This window comes from Diprion similis, chromosome 8 (assembly GCF_021155765.1).
Source record: "Diprion similis isolate iyDipSimi1 chromosome 8, iyDipSimi1.1, whole genome shotgun sequence".
In the NCBI taxonomy this organism is placed as follows: Eukaryota; Metazoa; Arthropoda; class Insecta; order Hymenoptera; family Diprionidae; genus Diprion; species Diprion similis.
Window position 1 is genome coordinate 9,916,136 of NC_060112.1, and position 22,533 is coordinate 9,938,668.

General features: G+C 34.7%; 1 protein-coding gene across 12 annotated transcripts in view; it reads right to left on the reverse strand.

The window, feature by feature from the left end:
* Positions 1-7,605: 7,605 nt before the first annotated feature.
* The window catches only part of LOC124408517 (bromodomain adjacent to zinc finger domain protein 2B-like), a 103,883-nt gene continuing 88,955 nt past the window's right edge, over positions 7,606-22,533 (reverse strand). For 10 of the 12 annotated variants that reach the window (XM_046885483.1, XM_046885485.1, XM_046885488.1 and 7 more), the window contains 13 exons: positions 20,602-20,800; positions 20,360-20,479; positions 19,624-20,197; positions 19,269-19,485; positions 17,942-18,704; positions 17,311-17,571; positions 16,071-16,569; positions 15,327-15,672; positions 10,959-11,080; positions 10,310-10,451; positions 9,739-9,866; positions 9,374-9,658; positions 7,606-7,995 (listed from right to left, as the gene is read on the reverse strand). In XM_046885483.1, coding sequence (XP_046741439.1) covers positions 7,818-7,995; positions 9,374-9,658; positions 9,739-9,866; positions 10,310-10,451; positions 10,959-11,080; positions 15,327-15,672; positions 16,071-16,569; positions 17,311-17,571; positions 17,942-18,704; positions 19,269-19,485; positions 19,624-20,197; positions 20,360-20,479; positions 20,602-20,800 — 3,834 coding nt within the window. In that variant the 3' untranslated portion in view covers positions 7,606-7,817. The remainder of the gene's footprint in view (positions 7,996-9,373; positions 9,659-9,738; positions 9,867-10,309; positions 10,452-10,958; positions 11,081-15,326; positions 15,673-16,070; positions 16,570-17,310; positions 17,572-17,941; positions 18,705-19,268; positions 19,486-19,623; positions 20,198-20,359; positions 20,480-20,601; positions 20,801-22,533) is intronic. The other 2 variants (XM_046885487.1, XM_046885493.1) reach the window with 1 other exon arrangement.

Consider the following 22,533-nt stretch of genomic DNA (forward strand, 5'->3'; position numbering starts at 1 on the left):
TCGCCCTACGCTTTTTTTCTTGTGGTTTCTGAGTTCCTGGGGGTCGAATTACTCTAGAGACGGTCATACAAATCGATTCCGAGAAGAAAAATTTTCGTCTCCGAAAATGACCAAAAAAGTAAGGCTAACCCCTTTGGATTTTTGACGAAAATTTCGACGATTCTGGAAAGTGCTGCAATCAATTCTTGTATGCACTATTTCGACGTAATTTTGCAGGAGGAATCGATTGAGCGCAGTCCCAATACGCTGCGAGCAACAGCTAAAAAGTTACAGCCGAAAAACTGAGAATTTTATTCGCCATTTCTCTGCTGTTCGTCCTACGCTATTTTTCTTGTGATTTTTGAGTTCCTGGGGGTCGAATTACTCTAGAGATGGTCATACAAATCGATTCCGAGACGAAAAATTTTCGTCTCCGAAAATGACCAAAAAAGTAAGGCTAACCCCTTTGGATTTTTGACGAAAATTTCGACGTTTCTGGAAAGTGCTGCAATCAATTCTTGGAGGTACTATTTCGACGTGATTTTGCGAGAGGAATCGATTGAGCGCAGTCCCAATACGCTGCGAGCAACAGCTAAAAAGTTACAGCCGAAAAACTGAGAATTTTATTCGCCATTTCTCTGCTGTTCGTCCTACGCTATTTTTCTTTTGGTTTTTGAGTTCCTGGGGGTCGAATTACTCTAGAGATGGTCATACAAATCGATTCCGAGACGAAAAATTTTCGTCTTCGAAAATGACCAAAAAAGTAAGGCTAACCCCTTTGGATTTTTGACGAAAATATCGACGATTCTGGAAAGTGCTGCAATCAATTCTTGGGGGTACTATTTCGACGTGATTTTGCGAGAGGAATCGATTGAGCGCAGTCCCAATACGCTGCGAGCAACAGCTAAAAAGTTACAGCCGAAAAACTGAGAATTTTATTCCCCATTTCTCTGCTGTTCGCCCTACGCTTTTTTTCTTGTGGTTTCTGAGTTCCTGGGGGTCGAATTACTCTAGAGACGGTCATACAAATCGATTCCGAGAAGAAAAATTTTCGTCCCCGAAAATGACCAAAAAAGTAAGGCTAACCCCTTTGGATTTTCGACGAAAATTTCGACGATTCTGGAAAGTGCTGCAATCAATTCTTGTATGCACTATTCCGACGTAATTTTGCGGGAGGAATCGATTGAGCGCAGTCCCAATACGCTGCGAGCAACAGCTCAAAAGTTACAGCCGAAAAACTGAGAATTTTATTCGCCATTTCTCTGCTGTTCGTCCTACGCTATTTTTCTTGTGATTTTTGAGTTCCTGGGGGTCGAATTACTCCAGAGATGGTCATACAAATCGATTCCGAGACGAAAAATTTTCGTCTCCGAAAATGACCAAAAAAGTAAGGCTAACCCCTTTGGATTTTTGACTAAAATTTCGACGTTTCTGGAAAGTGCTGCAATCAATTCTTGGAGGTACTATTTCGACGTGATTTTGCGAGAGGAATCGATTGAGCGCAGTCCCAATACGCTGCGAGCAACAGCTAAAAAGTTACAGCCGAAAAACTGAGAATTTTATTTGCCATTTCTCTGCTGTTCGTCCTACGCTATTTTTCTTTTGGTTTTTGAGTTCCTGGGGGTCGAATTACTCTAGAGATGGTCATACAAATCGATTCCGAGACGAAAAATTTTCGTCTTCGAAAATGACCAATAAAGTAAGGCTAACCCCTTTGGATTTTTGACGAAAATTTCGACGATTCTGGAAAGTGCTGCAATCAATTCTTGGAGGTACTATTTCGACGTGATTTTGCGAGAGGAATCGATTGAGCGCAGTCCCAATACGCTGCGAGCAACAGCTAAAAAGTTACAGCCGAAAAACTGAGAATTTTATTCGCCATTTCTCTGCTGTTCGTCCTACGCTATTTTTCTTGTGATTTTTGAGTTTCTGGGGGTCGAATTACTCTAGAGATGGTCATACAAATCGATTCCGAGACGAAAAATTTTCGTCTCCGAAAATGATCAAAAAAGTAAGGCTAACCCCTTTGGATTTTTGACGAAAATTTCGACGTTCCTGGAAAGTGCTGCAATCAATTCTTGGAGGTACTATTCCGACGTGATTTTGCGAGAGGAATCGATTGAGCGCAGTCCCAATACGCTGCGAGCAACAGCTAAAAAGTTACAGCCGAAAAACTGAGAATATAATTCGCCATTTCTCTGCTGTTCGTCCTACGCTATTTTTCTTGTGGTTTTTGAGTTCCTGGGGGTCGAATTACTCTAGAGATGGTCATACAAATCGATTCCGAGACGAAAAATTTTCGTCTCCGAAAATGACCAAAAAAGTAAGGCTAACCCCTTTGGATTTTTGACGAAAATTTCGAAGATTCTGGAAAGTGCTGCAATCAATTCTTGTATGCACTATTCCGACGTAATTTTGCGGGAGGAATCGATTGAGCGCAGTCCCAATACGCTGCGAGCAACAGCTAAAAAGTTACAGCCGAAAAACTGAGAATTTTATTCGCCATTTCTCTGCTGTTCGTCCTACGCTATTTTTCTTGTGATTTCTGAGTTCCTGGGGGTCGAATTACTCTAGAGATGGTCATACAAATCGATTCCGAGACGAAAAATTTTCGTCTCCGAAAATGACCAAAAAAGTAAGGCTAACCCCTTTGGATTTTTGACGAAAATTTCGACGTTTCTGGAAAGTGCTGCAATCAATTCTTGGAGGTACTATTTCGACGTGATTTTGCGAGAGGAATCGATTGAGCGCAGTCCCAATACGCTGCGAGCAACAGCTAAAAAGTTACAGCCGAAAAACTGAGAATTTTATTCGCCATTTCTCTGCTGTTCGTCCTACGCTATTTTTCTTGTGGTTTTTGAGTTCCTGGGGGTCGAATTACTCTAGAGATGGTCATACAAATCGATTCCGAGACGAAAAATTTTCGTCTTCGAAAATGACCAAAAAAGTAAGGCTAACCCCTTTGGATTTTTGACGAAAATATCGACGATTCTGGAAAGTGCTGCAATCAATTCTTGGAGGTACTATTTCGACGTGATTTTGCGAGAGGAATCGATTAAGCGCAGTCCCATTACGCTGCGAGCAACAGCTAAAAAGTTACAGCCGAAAAACTGAGAATTTTATTCGCCAATACTCTGCTTTTCGTCCCACGCTCCTTTTCTTGGCTTTCCTGAGTTCCTGGGGGTCGAATTACTCTAGAGATGGTCATACAAATCGATTCCGAGACGAAAAATTTTCGTCTCCGAAAATGACCAAAAAAGTAAGGCTAACCCCTTTGGATTTTCGACGAAAATTTCATTGATTTTGGAAAGTGCTGCAATCAATTCTTGTATGCACCATTCCGACGTTATTTTGCGAGAGGAATTGATTAAGCGCAGTCCCAATACGTTGCGAGCAACAGCTAAAAAGTTACAGCCGAAAAACTGAGAATTTTATTCGCCATTTCTCTGCTGTTTGTCCCACGCTCTTTTTCTTGTGTTTTCTGAGTTCCTGGGGGTCAAATTACTCTAGAGATGGTCATACAAATCGATTTCGAGACGACAAATTTCGTGACCAAAAAAACCGTACGGCTAACCCCTTTGTATTTTTGGTCAAAATTTTGACGATTCGGAAAAGTGCTCAAAACCTATTTTGGATGCAATATTCACATGCAATTTTGCAAGAGAAAATGGTTGGACCTAGTCCTGATACGCTGCGAGCATCGCATCAAAAGTTACAGCCTAAAAGCTGAAGATTTTCATTGTCATTCTTCTGTTGTCGGTCCTACGCTCTTTTTGATGCGTTGTTTTGCGTTCCCGATGGTCTCAACAGTTGAGAAATGGTCATACGAGTTTATTCTGAGACAAAAAATTTTCGCCCACAAAAGGAGTAACAACCCCGTTGGATGCGTGTTTCACATTTGCCGATTTTGAAAATTTTTCAAATCAGTTCTATGTTGCTCTATATCGACGTAAGTGCCGGAGAGGAATCAATAAATCAAATATATCACCGTAATATCTATCCGTTTGTTTATTATTGATTATTTATTATTTCTCAATACAATAATTAAGTCTGTTTATTCGTTTACATAGCATTGTGAGCCTAAGTCTAGGCACGCACGTATTCGCTACTTAATATTAGTTTTGTTTATGCTATAGACAATCATTATTCATTGTTAACTTACATTTTGTCGACCTCATTTCGTTCCATCATAACGGATAATTTGACATTTATAACTAAAGTTCGTATAAAAAGCGTTGTTAATCATACTAATAACTGTACTATATAATTTAAATAATTATCATACCTTAAAAAATTACTTTTTTGTTATATCTATCGCGTCAACTACAATCCAATATATGTCGCTTATTGTAGGCATATTCAATATTAGATTTTTGTGCAAATACTGTACTTTTTTTCTTAACTAATGTACTGACAATAATTTACATCAATTACTTACAAAATAAGATATTACATTTCAATTCATCATTTTCGCAATGGTCATTCTTGTGGTTATAAAAGACTATAATTTGTTCCATACATTAGAACAATCATTCACACTTTACATCACAACTATCTCAAGATCAATATCTCACACACTGCGAAGTAGCGTCTCATACTAGTTACACGTTTGTAGAACAGAATGATGCTTGGAGTATGGAACATGAATTCAACTTATTTTCCAAATGAATGAGAGCAAGGAGTAGGCACTTGTTATATCTTGATACAGATTAACAAACATGGAAAATGCATTGCAAGATGAACCTGGAATAGAATCAGACACCGAACATCACAAGCACAATCATGTTCCACTTTTCTCATTTGAGGGTTACGCAAAGTGTATTATATCAGAATATAGCGTGACGGAAGAGTTCTGGTTACCTTCAATGTCACACAGCATTTATTCCACTTCCTGCATAACCAAAACTTGTACTTCAGCGTATATTTCTCTATTAGAATATCTATCATATGACGAATAGAAAGGGTAATTATTTTTTATGAGCGTTTGGTAAAATTACCAGAATATGTGACGTAAATCATATGTCGGTACACTTAGATTATCATACCAGAGTCTAACCAAACATGCATAAAATAGTCAGAATTTGAACAAGTGCATATAATGTAACATGGATGTATCACATAAGACTGTAATCAATCAGGTTTCTAAAAGTGGTTTTGCGTGGTAACCAGAGCACTATTTTCGAAATACTACTAGTAGAATAGGATTCTATATCGGATCAAATCACTGTTTGCAAGGTATGCACATTTCAAAACATTGTTCGTATCATACAAACATATTTTTATTCTATATACACATATGTTTTAAATATATATATATCGTCAAAAAAAAAATTACGCACACGTATCCTAGATGCTTATTCTATAATCTTGTATGATGTTTTACATACTGACTTTCTATAGTTACATGAAACGCTTTGTTCAAGAACACATGAGTTCATGGACTGGTTCTCAGTCATTATGTAAATTACATTTTCTTCTACGTCGTAATGCCATTTTAGTTTCGATAGCGTGTGATATACAGTTCGGATGTATAATCAAATCTTAACTAATCACTATGTTCGTTCAGCAATTTTAGAATGCCACAAGATACCACATTCGAAATATTTCTCTTAAACGCATAATGTGTTTTAAAATTAAGAATTACTTTATTAAGTCTCATAATGAATGCATCGTACGAATAATTTCATTTTACAACTTTAAAATACTGACAAGCAAATACGATTTAGAGGATTCTCTACGCCACTAATAAAAGAAAACAAGTTATTGAAAAAAAAAAGTCAACAGTGGAATGGCATTTCATTCTATACCAATGTATTTGGATTATGCTACACAATTTTATAGTCCTATAATAATCTTAGAAGTTTATACGCCTCCGTATTCATTACTGTGCAAAATATTTTTCTCTGTCTATAGTATTATTACGTTCGTGATATTATTCGAAATTTGGTTAGGCAAGACATTATTGCAATATAAGTACGTGGACTGCTGTTTCGTCTTTGAAATGTTGTCATTTCTTTGAAATACTCAGCCATATATTAAGTATGTTATCCAGACAAATTTAAGAAAGTTGATTTGTTACCCATATCGACGGTAGCGACAAATTATTCTAATGAAACGTCGCTAATTTTGATTTCGATGAAAATACTTGACTAAATATTTTGGCCTATACGGTAAGTTTACTCCACTAAGTGCAGGCCATGGTTAGAAATTCGATGATTCACAGTTTCTACTTATAATTTCGAGAAATTTTACACTTTAAAAAGCCCCATTTGTTCCAATATCAGTAGTACATTTAAGTAAGGTTTTTTTTGTGTTAGCTCTGAAACTTAGGTGAATAATTATAAAATAAAATTGATTGGTCATACATAAAAGTTTTGGATATGTCGACAACTAAACCGTGTTGTTATTTACTGGGAAAAAATGATTCGTTCGACGTTTTCGTTCAAATATGAAGAGGAAATACTTAATGGTATTTATAAGGCCTTAACTTTAACAAAATAACACGAACTTCTGGAGGTATTATATCCAAGTATTTTACACAGTTGAAAAAATGCGGTACACGCTATTTTTCTGGTGATCTATATAATTTTAATTCGCACATAAGCCTAGTTGTTCTTAATTCGCAGCAATGAAAGTCTACACATATTGAACTTTGAAATAATCAATATCCTGCTAGTCAATTGATCAATTTCGTATAAATGATTTCTGGCCAAGATCTGAAAAGTGCTTTTGTATGTGGTTACAATATTTCACTACGTTTAAAGTTTTCTTTCAATGAATACGAGATGTGATGTTAATTTTTCATTACAGAATAAACTAATGTGATTTACTCGACAATATGCATAACAAGCTCTTAGCTTTTGAAAATACCTGTCGTTAATGAAGTGTTGCATTTATGACAGAGTAAATAAGTTATAAATGAAATCTACTAAAATATATTCCAGACTTCTTGTGTCAAGCTAGAGATTCATGGAGTTCCAATCATTACTGAAATTTTAGTATTAAAAGAATAAATGACGAGCAGGATGTGTGGTAGTATCAAAGTAGTCTATTAGAGCATCATCAAATAATGAGTTTCATCTACATTATAATAAATTTTATCATTTTTTTCAACACAGATGCAAAAAATGCTCAAAATTTTAACTGAAAGTTGCAGTTTGTCGGTAACAACATTGCTTACTGTTAAAGTTATTCAACGCAAATAAAAATAAACGTTCACGATATGATTTAGTTGATACTGCGAATGATTTTAGACACATTTCTAAAATATAAATGCAAATTGTATGCTATTAAGGTTAACTGATCATAAATGTCAAAATGTGAATACTCAATAATAATAAACTACGAGAAAATAAAATCATAATTAGCGCGCGATAAATTTTAGTCAACGATAATGGACCACTAATTGATTTGGGGTGTGTTACTAAAGCACAGAGACCACATTTTACTTTTATACTGGGCCAATGGAAACAAGTCGCGTGAAAATTTTATGGTTGCATTAGATAAAAATTGAAGCTTTTCATCGGTGTGATTACGGAATCTGTTGAGAATATCAAAACTTTTGTTGATGTAAGTTTATCGTATTATATACCTAATACGATGGTAAGTACAATAATAAATACGGTATTTCAATATTTGCAAAACTGTCTGGTAATCGTATTTTTCGGTAATATTACAGGAATTCAACACGAGCGCACAATTTTTAACAATAATAGTACTAAACAATCATAGATATCTGGACGACAGATCTTGTAATTATACATTTGGTGAAACCTTACATTGGACTAGTAATAGAAGTGCGCAAAACTGTGACAGCTGTTGCGTGAGCGTGCTGAGCCTCAGCTATGCGTAGGCGGAGGAGGTGGTGGCACTCCTGTAATCTCTGTCCAACGCATTTCAAAAAAGCTACGCATTCCGTGACCAGCTTTTCCGACAGGACTGTCATCTTCATTGAACACCTCGCAGTTTATGAACATTTGCCGGACGTCAATGCAAAATTCATCTCTTGATTTGTACCTGAAATAAATGTAAAAAATTTCACTATTATTTTTATGCAAACCAAAGCTGATGTTATTTTGTGTCCATGTCATGTACAGATTGCTGTTCAATTTTAGTTTACGTATTAATTTTACATCAAGTCACAAATTTTTTATTCAAAGAAAATCGTGGATTTGCTTATCAAAAATTACGAGCGTTCATGTGCCATATGCATCATACATTGAATTTTAAATCAAATTTTTCAGTAAATATACTGAGAATTATGCAACAGGTCAATGCACATTATTTACTGCTATGTAAAATATAAAGTCAACCATCTATTTGAAATAAAATTCTTTGAATTTACCGGACGAAAAACCTAATTTCCCTCGGTAATGTTGTATAGAGTACAACAAAATTGGTCCTGTTTGAGTAAACAAATCCAAGAGATATATCCCTTTGATCGTATGTCCTTTTTTGATACTATATACGGCGTTATTGTATTTTGTCGAAAGGATATTGAATATGAAGCTTAACAATGCCTAGTCGGAAAGAATGTATTTTTCTTATGGACTAGCATAATTCCTTATTTTTTCTAGGCCAATGAAAGTCCCTGACTATTCGCCAGTTTTCCAATGTCAGAAATGTTCTTCAATTACTTCCGGAATTTTTTTTTCGGGTCTAGTTGAACATGGTCAATCAATTTACTTGATATTCAGGTCAAGATGTAAAGGACAGAGGTACGGAGAAAAACGGGTACCTTACTCAAGGTTTGGTATTTTGTTCAAAACGTAGATATTTTACTAACCCGTAAAAGTAATTTAATCCATAATCGTAACCCAAACACAAAAAAAAAAAATATATCTTCAACTATCACCTTGAGGTAGCTGATTTTGTGTAAATTTGTCAAAAATTAACCTGTCTAATAAGTAGAAAAGTTTTGTTTCGTTGTATTTGAACAATCAATTCAATTTAATTATATTTATGTCTCACTAAACTTCAAAATATTGCTCTTCTGGTCACAGAAACAAAGTTTTTAAAGAATAATAACGACTTCATTCATTTTTAAGGTGAAAGGAATGAAATCAAACTATGCATTATTCAAGCACAAAAACCGTGTGGACTGATGTTATTCGCAGCATTGTGTTACAATTGTCAAAGTTCAGACATGTGAAAACGGCTATGTATGCCTGCAGCAAATTGAAGCTTCAATGAGTTACTGGTTCCTTATGGTTTACCAATGACAGGGAATTAAAGAGGTTTACATAGAGCCTACAATGTGGTATTGAGTTGACTGTACAAATTGTTTTTTTTTTTCTTCCAAATGAAGAAAGCTGATTTCAGCCTCATTTTGAATGCGCGTATGTTGGTAACGAAGTCCTTTATTTATGGTGTGAATGATAAACATCTAACTTACGCACAGTCCTGTAACTTTTTCTTAATGGTACTGAGATCCATTGGAGTTTTTATAATTTTCTTATACGTTGGAAACTGTTTTGTATTAACTGGCAATAAAAAAGGCCACGCTTCATCTTGTTGCTCTAATTGTTCTAGTAAAATTTTACATGGTGCCAATTCTCGTTGTTGCTTTTTCGTCAGTGCTCTGCTATTGCCTTCTTTGCGAGGTGATGCAGTAGGGGTCGGTGGCTCTGAGGAACTAACATCTTCGACGTGGGTGTTTGACGCTGTTGATGGAGTTGGACTGTAAATGGAATGAAATAGTTTTTTTTACCTATTATTCAAGTGATATGTATATCTTAGATTTTTAATCAAATTTTATACCTAGTTGGAGGGTGGTCAGAACTTTCACTATCCCTTGTAGCTCCTTTGGTATGACTTCTTCGACTACTGTTCCGTTTCTTTGGTTGTTTGCTGTGACAATTGGAACAATACCACTTTCCACGAGGCATCTGTCGGAGTGAAATTCAGTTAGATAAATTCAGTGAAGAATTCTCAAGTACCTAATACATTCGTATATTAGTTAGCCACCAAACATAAGGGGATCCATCATGCCAAACTCGGCTACTGAAGATAAAATAAATAACATATGGTTCAACGTTGATGTTGATTTTTATCTTGAAGATGAAAGCCTATAACAAGTCATGGAAATTCAGAACTATATTTGATTCTCTCAAGTAATAAGGTTTGCAATAAAGTTATAAGAGACATAAAAGTCAAGCACAAAAATTTGAGTGTATGCAAGCCTCCATCTCTTTAAAGCAATTTTAATTATCAAATAGACGCCGGTTTCATGGTTGCTTTGTCTGTGCTCTTCACTCTACTCTGCTTGGCATGTCTGAATCCCCATTGGAAATACAAAGAGTAACAGATAAAATTGGTACAATCACCTCACCTTAGGCATTACAGGATTGTGGCAGTCCGTGTGATAAGCCCTTGGGCACAATTCGCACAAAACTAAATTTTTTCCCATTCGTTTACCACATACCAAGCAATTTCTTTCTCCCGTTGCTTTATTCATGCACTCGTGGCAATACCTGAAATAAAAAATTAAACCTATAATATATGCTACGTTTGCCTTTTCGAAACGAGATTTATAATTCTGTTTGAGTGTAGCACTTTCATAAATTTCGCATGTTTACTGAAATCGGTGTACAAAGTGAGGTCGAATAAAAGCTTTGAAAATATCTATTTGCTATGTGATAAACTCTCGGCTCTGGAACAAACATATTGACTATTCATTCAAAAAGATCAGTAATGTACTAAAAAATGTGAATAATTTCAAAAAATGCATTTGGTTTTATTACTCTGTACTTCGATATTAAAATAAATATTTGAATTACATTTGACGGCCTTTTTTACGTAATCTTTGTACTTCAGTAAGGACTGTAGTGGAGAGAGGGGTGTTTTAACAGTAAAAGCAGATAAGATTTTTTCAGTATTCTGATTTATGAAAAATGATGCAGATTAAAATTCTGTATCATAGTTGAGATGCTGTATTAGAGCTAATTAGACTTTAACTATTCTTGAAAAGCAGCACCTACCAGTCACCATCGGGAATGTTTTCCATTTTTGGACGGAAGCAATAAGTGTGATATCCACGGTCACAGCCATCACACAACAGTAGTTTGTCCTCGTTGTCGCCGCTATGACAGAATTGGCAATTCTAGAAATAGAAAAAAAAGACTCGTTGATTAGCAAAATGATGAGCAACAGTTTTTGTCCTATTCAAGATTGTGCTGTTTAAAGTGTATCATAAGGATTACAAATTTCATGGCTACTTTGACAGGTTTTAGTTTGTATGAGTAGAATCCAGCTTTGAAAATATAGTTCAGGAAGTGAGATATTATACATCCGATAAATCATTCGGGTACAGTCTCATTTTCTTGAAACTACATACAGAGAGTCAATGCGTGATGTTCTGTTTCCCTTATGTATTTATTTATAAAGATAGGTATCTACACTCTCACTTGCAAGCTCCTCGCATGTAGGTTCAAGTAAACAACCTTGTATAAATAAATCTCGAGACCTAACGGCTCCCAACACTGAATTTTTTTAAATGATGATGAAATAAGATCATGATAATAGAAAATAAATTAAGTATTTAATTAGTCATACATGAAGAATATTTTTAATTGTATTAAATGAATAATAATAAAAAATGTGCCAAATAACAGCAAGTTTCGATGTTTCAAAACAATTAAAGAATAACCAGCACAATCTGAAACAATTAAAACGCTCCTCTATACTGTAGATGTATTTTAATAGCAAGCCAACATGCTGGACATTAAAAAATAATCACTAAAAACTAGTTTGAACGAAACTGAATACAATATTCACATAGCTTTAAATTAGCACTGACAATAAATTATATTTGTTGGTATGTATTGAAAAATCATGACTGCGCTATCAAAAAATTTCAGTCGAAACAAAAAGAATACATGTCTCTGTAATGCAGCACCAAAACTGATCAGTCTTTTGCGAAGAGAGATATGTATTTTTTATACAACGCTTGGAGCAATTTTTTCAGAAGTCAAGATTCGAGCGCGCATAAATGCGAAATTTTCAAAAGGTATAATTCCAGGTGGACACAGTTTTAAAACTTAAAGCACCGTGAGTGAATATCTGATGCAACTGAATCGAGTTAGGCAAAGCATTCAAGTCAGTCGAGTGCAGTCAACGAAAAAAATTATGTGAAGGTTAATTTCTCAAAATTTCAAATGATGTTCAACTTAGAATTCTTATAGAAATTTGACTGGACTTGATAGAAGTAAATCAATATTTGAACCTATAATGGCCATAGAAATGTTGTGTTAACTTGATACAAAATTAAATATTACATAAAACTATGCATACAATACTGTTGCTGGTTAGACTGCAAGCATTAGTTTAGTACAAGAAAGCAAATTTGATAACACCATAAAATAGATGATAGCAAAAGCACGTTGAATGTGTGTTTACTTAATACAGTGGATCATGTACTTAATATTTTACAATATGATTCCTGAAATACCTGACTTGCACACTTTAATCAATGGAAATTATTCGCTGCACATTATTTAACCATCTTCTGACAAATTTAGCTTTGAGAAAAATAGAACTGAAACCACTTCTTCCATTTCCCGCCACACTGTGCATTTCGCACAACTATTCACTATCAACAACTTTCCTGTTACCACTTGGAGAGTGACTGGCTGTATACATATAATGAGTTTGACAGCGTAGAGTTAATTGTACAATTTTTTTTCATGATTGAGAAACTTGAAAAATACGGGAGTTACGATTAGTTTTGTGAAATTTTGGTTTGTTGTTGTAATAAGAAAATCTAATACGTGTTACTGACTAATCTTTTTGATTATAGTCACTTGTACTACATTCTTTTTGTAATTATGGCGATAATTTGATGTGAGGATAACAATAAATTTCTCTTATGGCCTTAGTTAATTGAAAAAATGTAGTAAACCCAACGAACAGATTCAATGTTGCAATAACCAAATAATATAGTATTCACAGCCGTAATCACAATAAATAGTTAGTGGTACCACATTTTATACTCGAATTTTCTATAAATTATAACAAATGAAATTTTTCTCATTATAAGGAGGTGAAAAGTTATAATTACAGTCGCATATGATCTATCAATGATGAATTAGGAGATATTTTTTGTGAATGAACGTATTTGTGTATCATGTCTCAAGTTTGAAATCAACCAAAGTCCACAGTCTGGATTTAGATATTATCGTTTTCAATTATCAAGTCGTAAACAAAGGATTTGAGATGGTATGTAATTGTCGCCTAGAAACATCAATCGTTCCTTTTTTGTGTCGCTACGCAGAAAAGTAATGTGGCTGAACTCAAAGCCATAGGTAAATATATCAATTTGAGAAAAACAAATAGATTGTGAGTGTAAATCCTGAAGCATATATCATTGTTTTCAATCATCTGTCAGAATTCAGCGGTAATTTTTCGTCAAATATTTCAGATATACAACGGCAAAAAAAATGTGTAAAATGATTAACATTGACTACAAAAATACGGCAACCAAATTACATGTTTATGCCAAAGTAACGCGAAGAGTGAAAAAAAAAACGCTAAAAACCATTGGTATATTACTAGTTGAAAATTCACGCTGATGTATTTCAAAATTCCTGTGCATCTGTAGTTTGACCAGTAGAAACTCTAAGCCTCCATCTATCATTTTCTTCGTAGGTTTCAAAAGAGAATGTTGTGGTAATTCAATGAACAAATTGAACTTCTGTACTATACAGTATACACATTCGAATACATCAAATAAAAAAATTATTATTGACAATAGTAATGTGTATTTCATACATATTTGAAACGTGAATTATAGTTTCTAACTGTTTCAACATGTCATATTTCATATCAAAGAATGAATTTGGAGATGCTATAACGAATTACAATGCGATTATTGTAAAACATGCATCTCATATCCATTTGTAAAACTAATTGTGCAACAACATAAATGCCAAAACAAACTTTTTGCGTATGCAAATATAATATCGATTTTGTTTTCCTTCATTCTATTAAAAGTTTTCTGTAATTTGTGTATCATTTGCTTCGACTTTATGATTTGAAAAAAATAATACAAGATACAAGATTTCAACGTTTTTCAATAGAAAAATTCATCAAGAATGAATAAAAAAAAGGAGGAATTTTCGGATCAGACGAGAACATTGGAAATGTATGGTGGAAAGTTATATAAAAATTACGACAGAATTTTATAGAAAAAAATACAACACATGACTTTGAATAAAATGCTCGTGTTCTTTTTCAACATAAAAATCAACTATGAATACAGGCTTTGCATAGACGAAAAAGATAGCTCGACATCTATACTATCCTAATCTATTGTTTTATGAATAACATTTCGTGAATGTTACACAATTAGTTACGAGAAATTTTAATCACTTGAAAACTGCAATACAACCATTCATTGCGTCCGTAAATTTAATATTGTTAGCTTGATCATGTCTGGCTGTTTATTTATGATTTGCGCATAAATACTGTAGTCAAGCACCAAAAATAATTTATCAAAACGTGTCAAGTCCGCAGGCCAATTTGTTAATGATATTTGATGAAAAGCTTTACTTAATTTTTAAAGATGTTTTAAAATGTTTGCAAAATGGAATACAAGCATAGGAATATTGCCAGTTTAGCCTAGAATAAAAAAGAAAAAGTGTCGATGATGGTGATGGATGAAGAAATTTTTTTGTTTATTAAAAATATTGAAATTCGTATGAGTAAAACCTTGGATGAACATTTCTTAAGGTTTCGTATAATTACAGATTGAAAAGAAAATTATTAGACCGAATATAAGAAGGTAATGTGATGCCATGGCTTTTAACTTGCTGTCTGAATGCCAATGTTGTCTTATAATTAAGCTATTGAATTTCAAGTATTCCTAACATGTATACTGTAATTCGAACATTTCTTCCCCAGAGAATGTCCACGTGAAAATATTTCAGGTATCCGAATACTTTTTGAACACATGAAGACTTTTAGGAATTAGAATATTTCGGATACCCAATACAACATGGAAAATATTGGCAAAAACGAGTCGAAGCAAAATAAAAATTCTATTACCTCGGCGCTCTTGAGATAAAAATCATGAATATATCATGCCAAAGAACCGCTTGTGTAAAGGTTATTTTTTCATAGCACACCAGATGAGCCGAAAGGACCATTAAGCCTTAGTGGGTATGCGAATACTCTTCCTACTCAAAGTCTCCATATTTAATGATGTTTAGCATTTAAATGTCCCATATTCAATGCGCAACAATATATTGCAAGTTAAACTCTGATAAACATTCTCTTCGGATGCCCTTCAAGGTAGGAAGAAAGAAAGAATGAAAAGAGAATTCGGTTAGTAAGTTAGTGCGAATACCCACAGAGGCCTGAGTAGTAGTCAATAGCTGATTGTATTGAGTGGTAGCTTTGAGTGAGACGCAGCGGTTTCGCAGCATGATGCAGACCGAGTTTCTAGCTGGTGTTAGACTCACTGCCTTCATGATGCTCTTGTCCCAGGCGATGCTAGCCTCCAGCATGTAAAGCGCCATTGCCAACTGTGCTGATGTGTGCGCCCTAGCAGTTGCCTCTCGCCAGTTATTGAGGCCCCGTGGCGTTGTTTCCTCAATAGGTGGCGGCCCGAGAGCATTCGAATCTGAGTTGTTCACAATCGAATTTGTTGCAGCTGCTTGCTCTGCCTTAAGAGCTGTAAGATTTGGGTCTCCGGTACTGTAATGTAGAACATATTATTACGTAAAAAACTATTTTCGAGTAACAATCCTTAATCTAGTTCACTAATAAACTGACTTCTACAAGAAAGAACAAATTCATTGGGAAATATTTCTTGTATTGTTTTCAATTGTTTTAAATATTCATTCATTGATTGGGAGCTAATTTCCAATTGATATCAATTTTACTTTGTAAATAGGTTTTTCATCGATTGCATTGATTTGATCGACTGCCAAAACGTACTGGATAAATTAGACAAAGCTGACATGTGTCATTTCAGAAGAAGATAGTGCGCTGCATTTCTACGAGTGGTAGTTTTGCGATGAATCAATTTACCGCAGCTCTACTCAGTACTGTTTTTGAATGGACCAACTTATGTTGCTTGTGTTATAACTTACCAGATACCGAGAGGCGGTTTAAGATACCTTCTCTCGATTGCTGCCTCTAACGATAATAGCCTTTGCCTTGCTTGTTCAACAGCACTAACTTGTTCAACTTCATTAATTTTTTCTAACTCCTCAGCTTCGTCGGTACCAGATCTGGGTGGTAGCTTCCAGCCTTTGACTTGCATACTGGCATTGGCAACCTTGTCTTCGAGTGCTTCAACCTGTTCCAGCAGCTGAGCATCGACTCGCAAGGCTACTTGTTCACTCCAATCATCAGGCTTGTCAGGTCTTGGCGTAGGAATGTCCTTTTCATCATCATCCCCTTGTAAATCTGTAGCTGCAGTATTACCAGGGTCAACATGAATTTTTCCTGTTATAGCTAAGAAGGATTCCATCGTTGCCCAAGTCGTCCGTTTCAGTTCTTTTTCTCGCACACCACGGGAGTGAAGTTTCTCCAACAACGCTTGAAAAGTATCAACATCTGATACTCTCCACCAACCATATCGGAGTTCTGCATTATACAAAATTCATATAATCATTTTGCTGTGCTTGCAAATATTCATTTATATACTACACAGGACAAATAAATATGTTTGCCCGTTGAAACAACAGTTATAGTTTCCGATATGACAGTATAAACTAGTTGTTATACTAGACAATACATATTGAACTCTAAAAATTCACAACAAGCTTTTTACAACAAAAACTGTATACTAGATCATTTGAAACCTGAGTTTATTTTTTCAATTTCTCTAATCTCTAATAACAATGAGATTCGAGGATTCACAAGAAAATCCAATTTGGTATCCCCCTCCGATTTCTTTGCAACTCATGGATGTTGCAGTACATTGGAAACTAAAAGATACATATTTTTTTGTTAATGGAAAAACGGAATGAAGAGGTGAAAACGACTCCTAAAGATGGGTACCCAATGGGGTGGTTCCTCAGTTTCGGATAGAGATGCTTCATTTATCAATAGAAACATTTCAGTGTTGGTTCCATTTAAATACGTTAATCGCATCAAAAAATCACCCCATGGGATGGGCATCTTTGCAAGCCCTTTTCACCCCTTTAAACCGTATTTCCTCCGATAGGAAAAAAAAATACATGTCTTTCAGTTTTCAATGTTCTACAACAGATGACACCAAACTGCTGTTCCTTGTCAGTGGTTTTGGTGAAACTTTTTTCAAAAAGAAAAGTCACTGGGTGGTCCACGTAAGAAGTAGTTATCAATATTTGCAATAGCTCTCACCTTCTGGCACTGGTTTTGGATCGCCGGCTGGAGGCAGACCATGGATCTTCAAGTGTTCTAGCTGGGTAGCTTCGTCCTGAGTTAAAACCAAGGGTGCTGGACTATCACACCTGTCATAGGATGGACTAGAAGGCGGAGGAAATACAGGTATCCTGAGTTCTGTCGTCTCTGCTATTCCAAAAATAGTCTTGGTACATGAGCCTGGTGTATCACAGGTTTCTCGAGGAAAAATAGAGAACCAAACAGGCTCAGTATTTCCACCTGAATAAGAAAACATCATAAGATTGATATTTAGTTTTGAATTACTTTTGACTTCTCAATCATACAGCTAATCATGCTTCTTGTCATCACGATTTATAGGACAACGGAGTGTTACATACTAAGAAACAGTAAAATTCGATTTTCGAGATTTGAGAGTATGTTCTCATAATCAGGTACCTAAGGTATGAAGGATATTTCCTGTGTTTTTAACATTTATGTTTTTTCCGAAATTTTCACAAAAAAAAAACTGTCAATATTGAATGAGCAAACAGTTTTTTTGAATCGTCACCATAAGCCATTGCGTTGTAACTCTAAATTTGGCATAAAGCCAATGCAAATTTTATTAGTTCCAAATATGTTTCAAGCTTACCACAAATGAATGTTCCATTCAATTCTTTGCCATTCGAGTAGTGAGAATTATTTATATGGTTACATTTGTCTCCATTCGGTATAGTCTCTACGATCTTATCTTCCACAGTTTTCGTCACAGAACCGGTTATATCTTCATCTGTATTATTTTCTTCATTCTTTATTTCTTCAGTTGCGGTTTCAATATTTTGAACTTCAGTCTCTTGTTTAATCTCTTCGGATGTGACATTTGTTTTCGCATCAGATTTAATACTGTCGATATTCATTTTAACTTCACTTTTCACACTCGTTAAATCCTCTTTTATGGAATTTTCAAGTTTTTCCTTGCAGCTAACTTCATCAACTTCCATTTTAACGTCGTTGACTTCAGACTTAATTTCGATGTTCTCAACTTCTTCGGGGCTTGGTTTATCATCTGTCAGGGACTGCTTTGACACCTCGTCATTAAGTTCTTTCTTTTCTGTCGTTTCTTCTTCCATATTCTGCTCTTGCATCTCTTCATCTTCGGGAGTAGGTTTATAATTTACGTCTAGTACAGCTTGAACATCAAGAATTTCTGGCTCTGCACTTTCCATTGCTTCAACATATATACCGCCTGCACACGGCAGCTCCCAGTACCTTCGCCAATACCTATCCTGCCCCAACACATGTGCACGAAGTTGTTTTGACGAACTGTTCAATTTTTGTAGTTGTTCTTCAGAATTTTTCAAAAGACGATCTAGTTTCTTTCCCAATTCTTCACCAGATAGATTCTTGTCTTCCTCCTGTTAAATTATTATATAATTTTCACTTACGTATCACCCATACCTCTGTCTAACTCTAATGAGAAATATTGCCACTAATTTTGGCAACATTTCAAATGGTTACAAATCATATTTTATTGATTTTAAAATCTTTATATTTCACTTATTTATTTAAAGTTTACTTTCTCTAAAAATCTAAATCACGCACACACAGTGCAGATTGTAACATTCTATGTAATTTTTCCAAGCAAACAAAAAGCGATGACTATTCTTGGTTATTTCCAAATAGAGTGGCAACCCTGGATGAAACATTTGTTTGATAAATGTTAATATGGTAGAAAGCTGACATAATGGGTCGATTCGCCACAAAGTAGTAATAGTCCAATGCAACTACATGTTGGAATATACGAGATGAACCGTTTTTTAAGACAAATGGGCGATATGCCACTTTAGAAATTCATAAGACTTTAGGTTGGCATATGGTTTATGTACAGAAAATTATTGACTTTGTAGATTGCGGAGTGTTCATTTCAAATTATTAAATTAGATGATCAAACTGGCTGTAACTGGATAAGTGAAAATTACCTCTTCAGGTTGAGTGCCTTCACTTTCGTTTTCTGACATGTCTTCGACTTCATCCTCTTGGTGTATTTCATCCAAAGTAGGTGTGGCTCCAGCAGCCGTTGATGGGTTACATTCCTCATCTCCTTCTTTTTTCTCTATTGTTATTGTATCACCAGACTTGTTCACTATGACACCCACTGCTTCCATGCGTACTTTTCTGTTGTGTAGTTGTCTGAGTCTGAAACGAAAGTGTAATTTCAATGTTATAATTAAAAAATATTACATGTTCAACGACTTCAAGAAGGTTAATGCAATGAATAGGCATGACATGGAAAATGGAAATACATGAATAAATAAAGAAATGAAAAGTACTTACTTTCTGATCTTGGTATCCAGAACGAATCTCTCTTTTTTCATCTGCGCTAAAGTTTCTAAGCTCCCCTCAATTTGTTTTATCACAGCCTTATTTTGAAGTAACTCGTTGCACAGAAATGCAAGCATTTGTGCTTTTTCGGTTGGATTTAAAGCTAAAAATGGTTTATCTCTCAGTTTCTCGGACATTTTCCATGTCTCGTTATTGTGCAAATGTTCATAGAACTGAGCATTTTTTCCAGAGCAGGTCGAAGTGTTGTCACCACCGTTCTGATGGTGATCAGCAAATTTTTTGTCCCTTTCACGCTCTAGGCAAACGCCAGTTAAAGCCTTAACTTCACCAGTGGCGTTTGCATATAAATAAATTCTCAGAACTTCACTGATATTGGCATGAGTTATATCTGCTTGACGTAGACTTTGTCCTAAGCCAGTAGTATGACGTGCTGGTTGTGGAATACCGGGATCTTCTATTGCACAAACTAAAAGATGTGTCATCACAGACAATAATTCTTCTTCAGCTTCTTCGTCGTTTAAAAGAGCTAGTTGAAGACTTTTCAAACTAGGCAGTGACTCCATATCTGTTGAAAATAAATGAAGAATAAAATTCCCTTGTAGAACACAGCATAAATTAGCCGATAGGCATTTTTAAGGGAAATAAAAGAAAATAAAAAGATCAATTTATGGATTCATCAAAAAAGCAATAAGATAATTCTGTTTCACCAATAAAACTGAGGACTCACCAAAACCAAGTGTTTCGCCAAAATTATGCAGGAATTCAAACACCATGACAATGTCGGCAAATGCTTGACCAGATAATTTCAACCCTGGTATCCTATTCAATTTTGGCAGGGGTTTTTGATCTGCAACAGAACATTAAAATGCGTTTTATTTAACACCTAAGGAGTTAGATATTCCAATAAAAAATTGATAAGCCTACCAAAGAAGATCGTCAGTATCTCGATAGAAAAACGAAAATACTAACCTGTCAACTCCGTATCTTCAACAGGTTTCCTGATCTGCTCAATCAGTTCCATTTCAAGTTTCCTCTGCTCTATACGCTTTTCTTTATTTGCAATTCTTTCGGCTCTAGCTTCTAGTCGTTTCTTTTCTCGTTCTTCCATTCTTCTACGATTTTCCAATGCCCTCACTAATGCCATGTGTTGTCGTCTCCTCTCCCTTTCCTGGGACATTTTGAATTTCACTTAAGTTTGTAGGGCTTTTATGAATTCGTGTGCTACCGAACAACTAACTATGTAAGGAGAAATTGTATTCAACTGTGAACCGGGTTTCAACAATTGTTGATTCTACATGCATAAAAAAATATTTGGCAAGAACCACGAGCAGTAAACGTTTTGCAATATAGTGCACAGCTTATGAAAAATACTACGGTGTATTTAGATTGAACCTAACAATAACCATGATGGTCTTGACAAACTTTTTACTCTATGAATGTAATCCTTGAATAAGCAGAATGAAATCTCTAACTTGTCTTGTAGCGAGAAACAAGTGTAACAAGGGTTTCAACAAAAGTTATGCAAAATTTGATATAATCGGTCACTATAATGATCGGCACCAAAATCCTATCATTTTCCATTATATTGTATATGATAGAGTTGTGTAATTATTTATATGTTTGTATGTATCTTCCAAAATTCAACTGGCAAGTGTGGATGGTGTTGATTGATATCATGAAGAAATATTATTTTTCAAAGATAAAAAATTTTTACGGTATCATGGAATACGAGATTAATTATTGGTTTTTTAATGGAATTGACTCATAGGTATACATAGATATAGACTGCAAAGAATTAGCGTTATGCTTCCGTTTTCAAACTAATCATGTAATCGACTATGCACAGGTACAAATAACAATCTTCCTCTTTTCATGCTTGCAGCAATGTTAACATATGGGTAATACCAATTGCCAAGACAAACAATGGTGGTTATAATATGGTACCGATGATCCTGAAGGTATTGAAAATATTACATAAATTTGCTGGTACAACTTTCTCAATAGACGTGCAAGAAATTAAAATGGCTTCTAACAGGTTAAAAGTTTGATCACGCCAAACGAAACTTGTTCTACATCTGTTATAATCTTGGATGAAGGTTGGCCAAAAATGAATCCGAAAATAATTAAATATTTTTTATCACGAAATAATGGTAATCACCTAACTACCTTTAATTGTTATAATGTATATGCTGCTACAATATAATTATCTACATTATGAACTGAAGTCAGTTTAATAAATTATTTTATTCGTGATCAATAAATTAGTCAAGTATTCCCCACGAATGGAATGATTTTAAATAATTTGTAAATTATCCAGACAAAACTACTTTTGCTTCACAGTGAAATAAATTTATACTTTCAAATCATTACTAAACAGATTTTTGTAATAAAATCATGTTGGTTCTTATATCTCATCTACTAGGGATTAGTAGTGTTTACTTCTGTACTACCCAACTGTGACTCTCCATACTAGTTCAGATGGGTGGTTTGTTACTGGCTGCCGTTAGTAATGTTACTAAAAAGTATACAAAAGGGCGGTTTGGGCTAAAAATAAGCTTTCATTTATCTTCAAAAACTATGAAAATCAAAGAGTGAAAGATGAAATAATTAACGTGATTTTATTAGAGGGTAGACATACGTTAGTTGTTAGTTTTTAAAAGCACGCATTTAAAAAATTTTACGAAAAATATAACTGTCAACTATGATTCATTTCAGATTTAGTACAGTGATTTTGATGGAGAATAAGTCGTCTTTGACATAGTTTCCTAATATCCAAGGTATTAGGGCTGATCAAATAAAATCCGATAAACGCGACAAAAAAAAAAAAAAAAAATCAATTGAAACATCATCAAAATAAGAAATCTTTTTAGTTACTAAATTAAGTATGAAGAATGGTTTTCA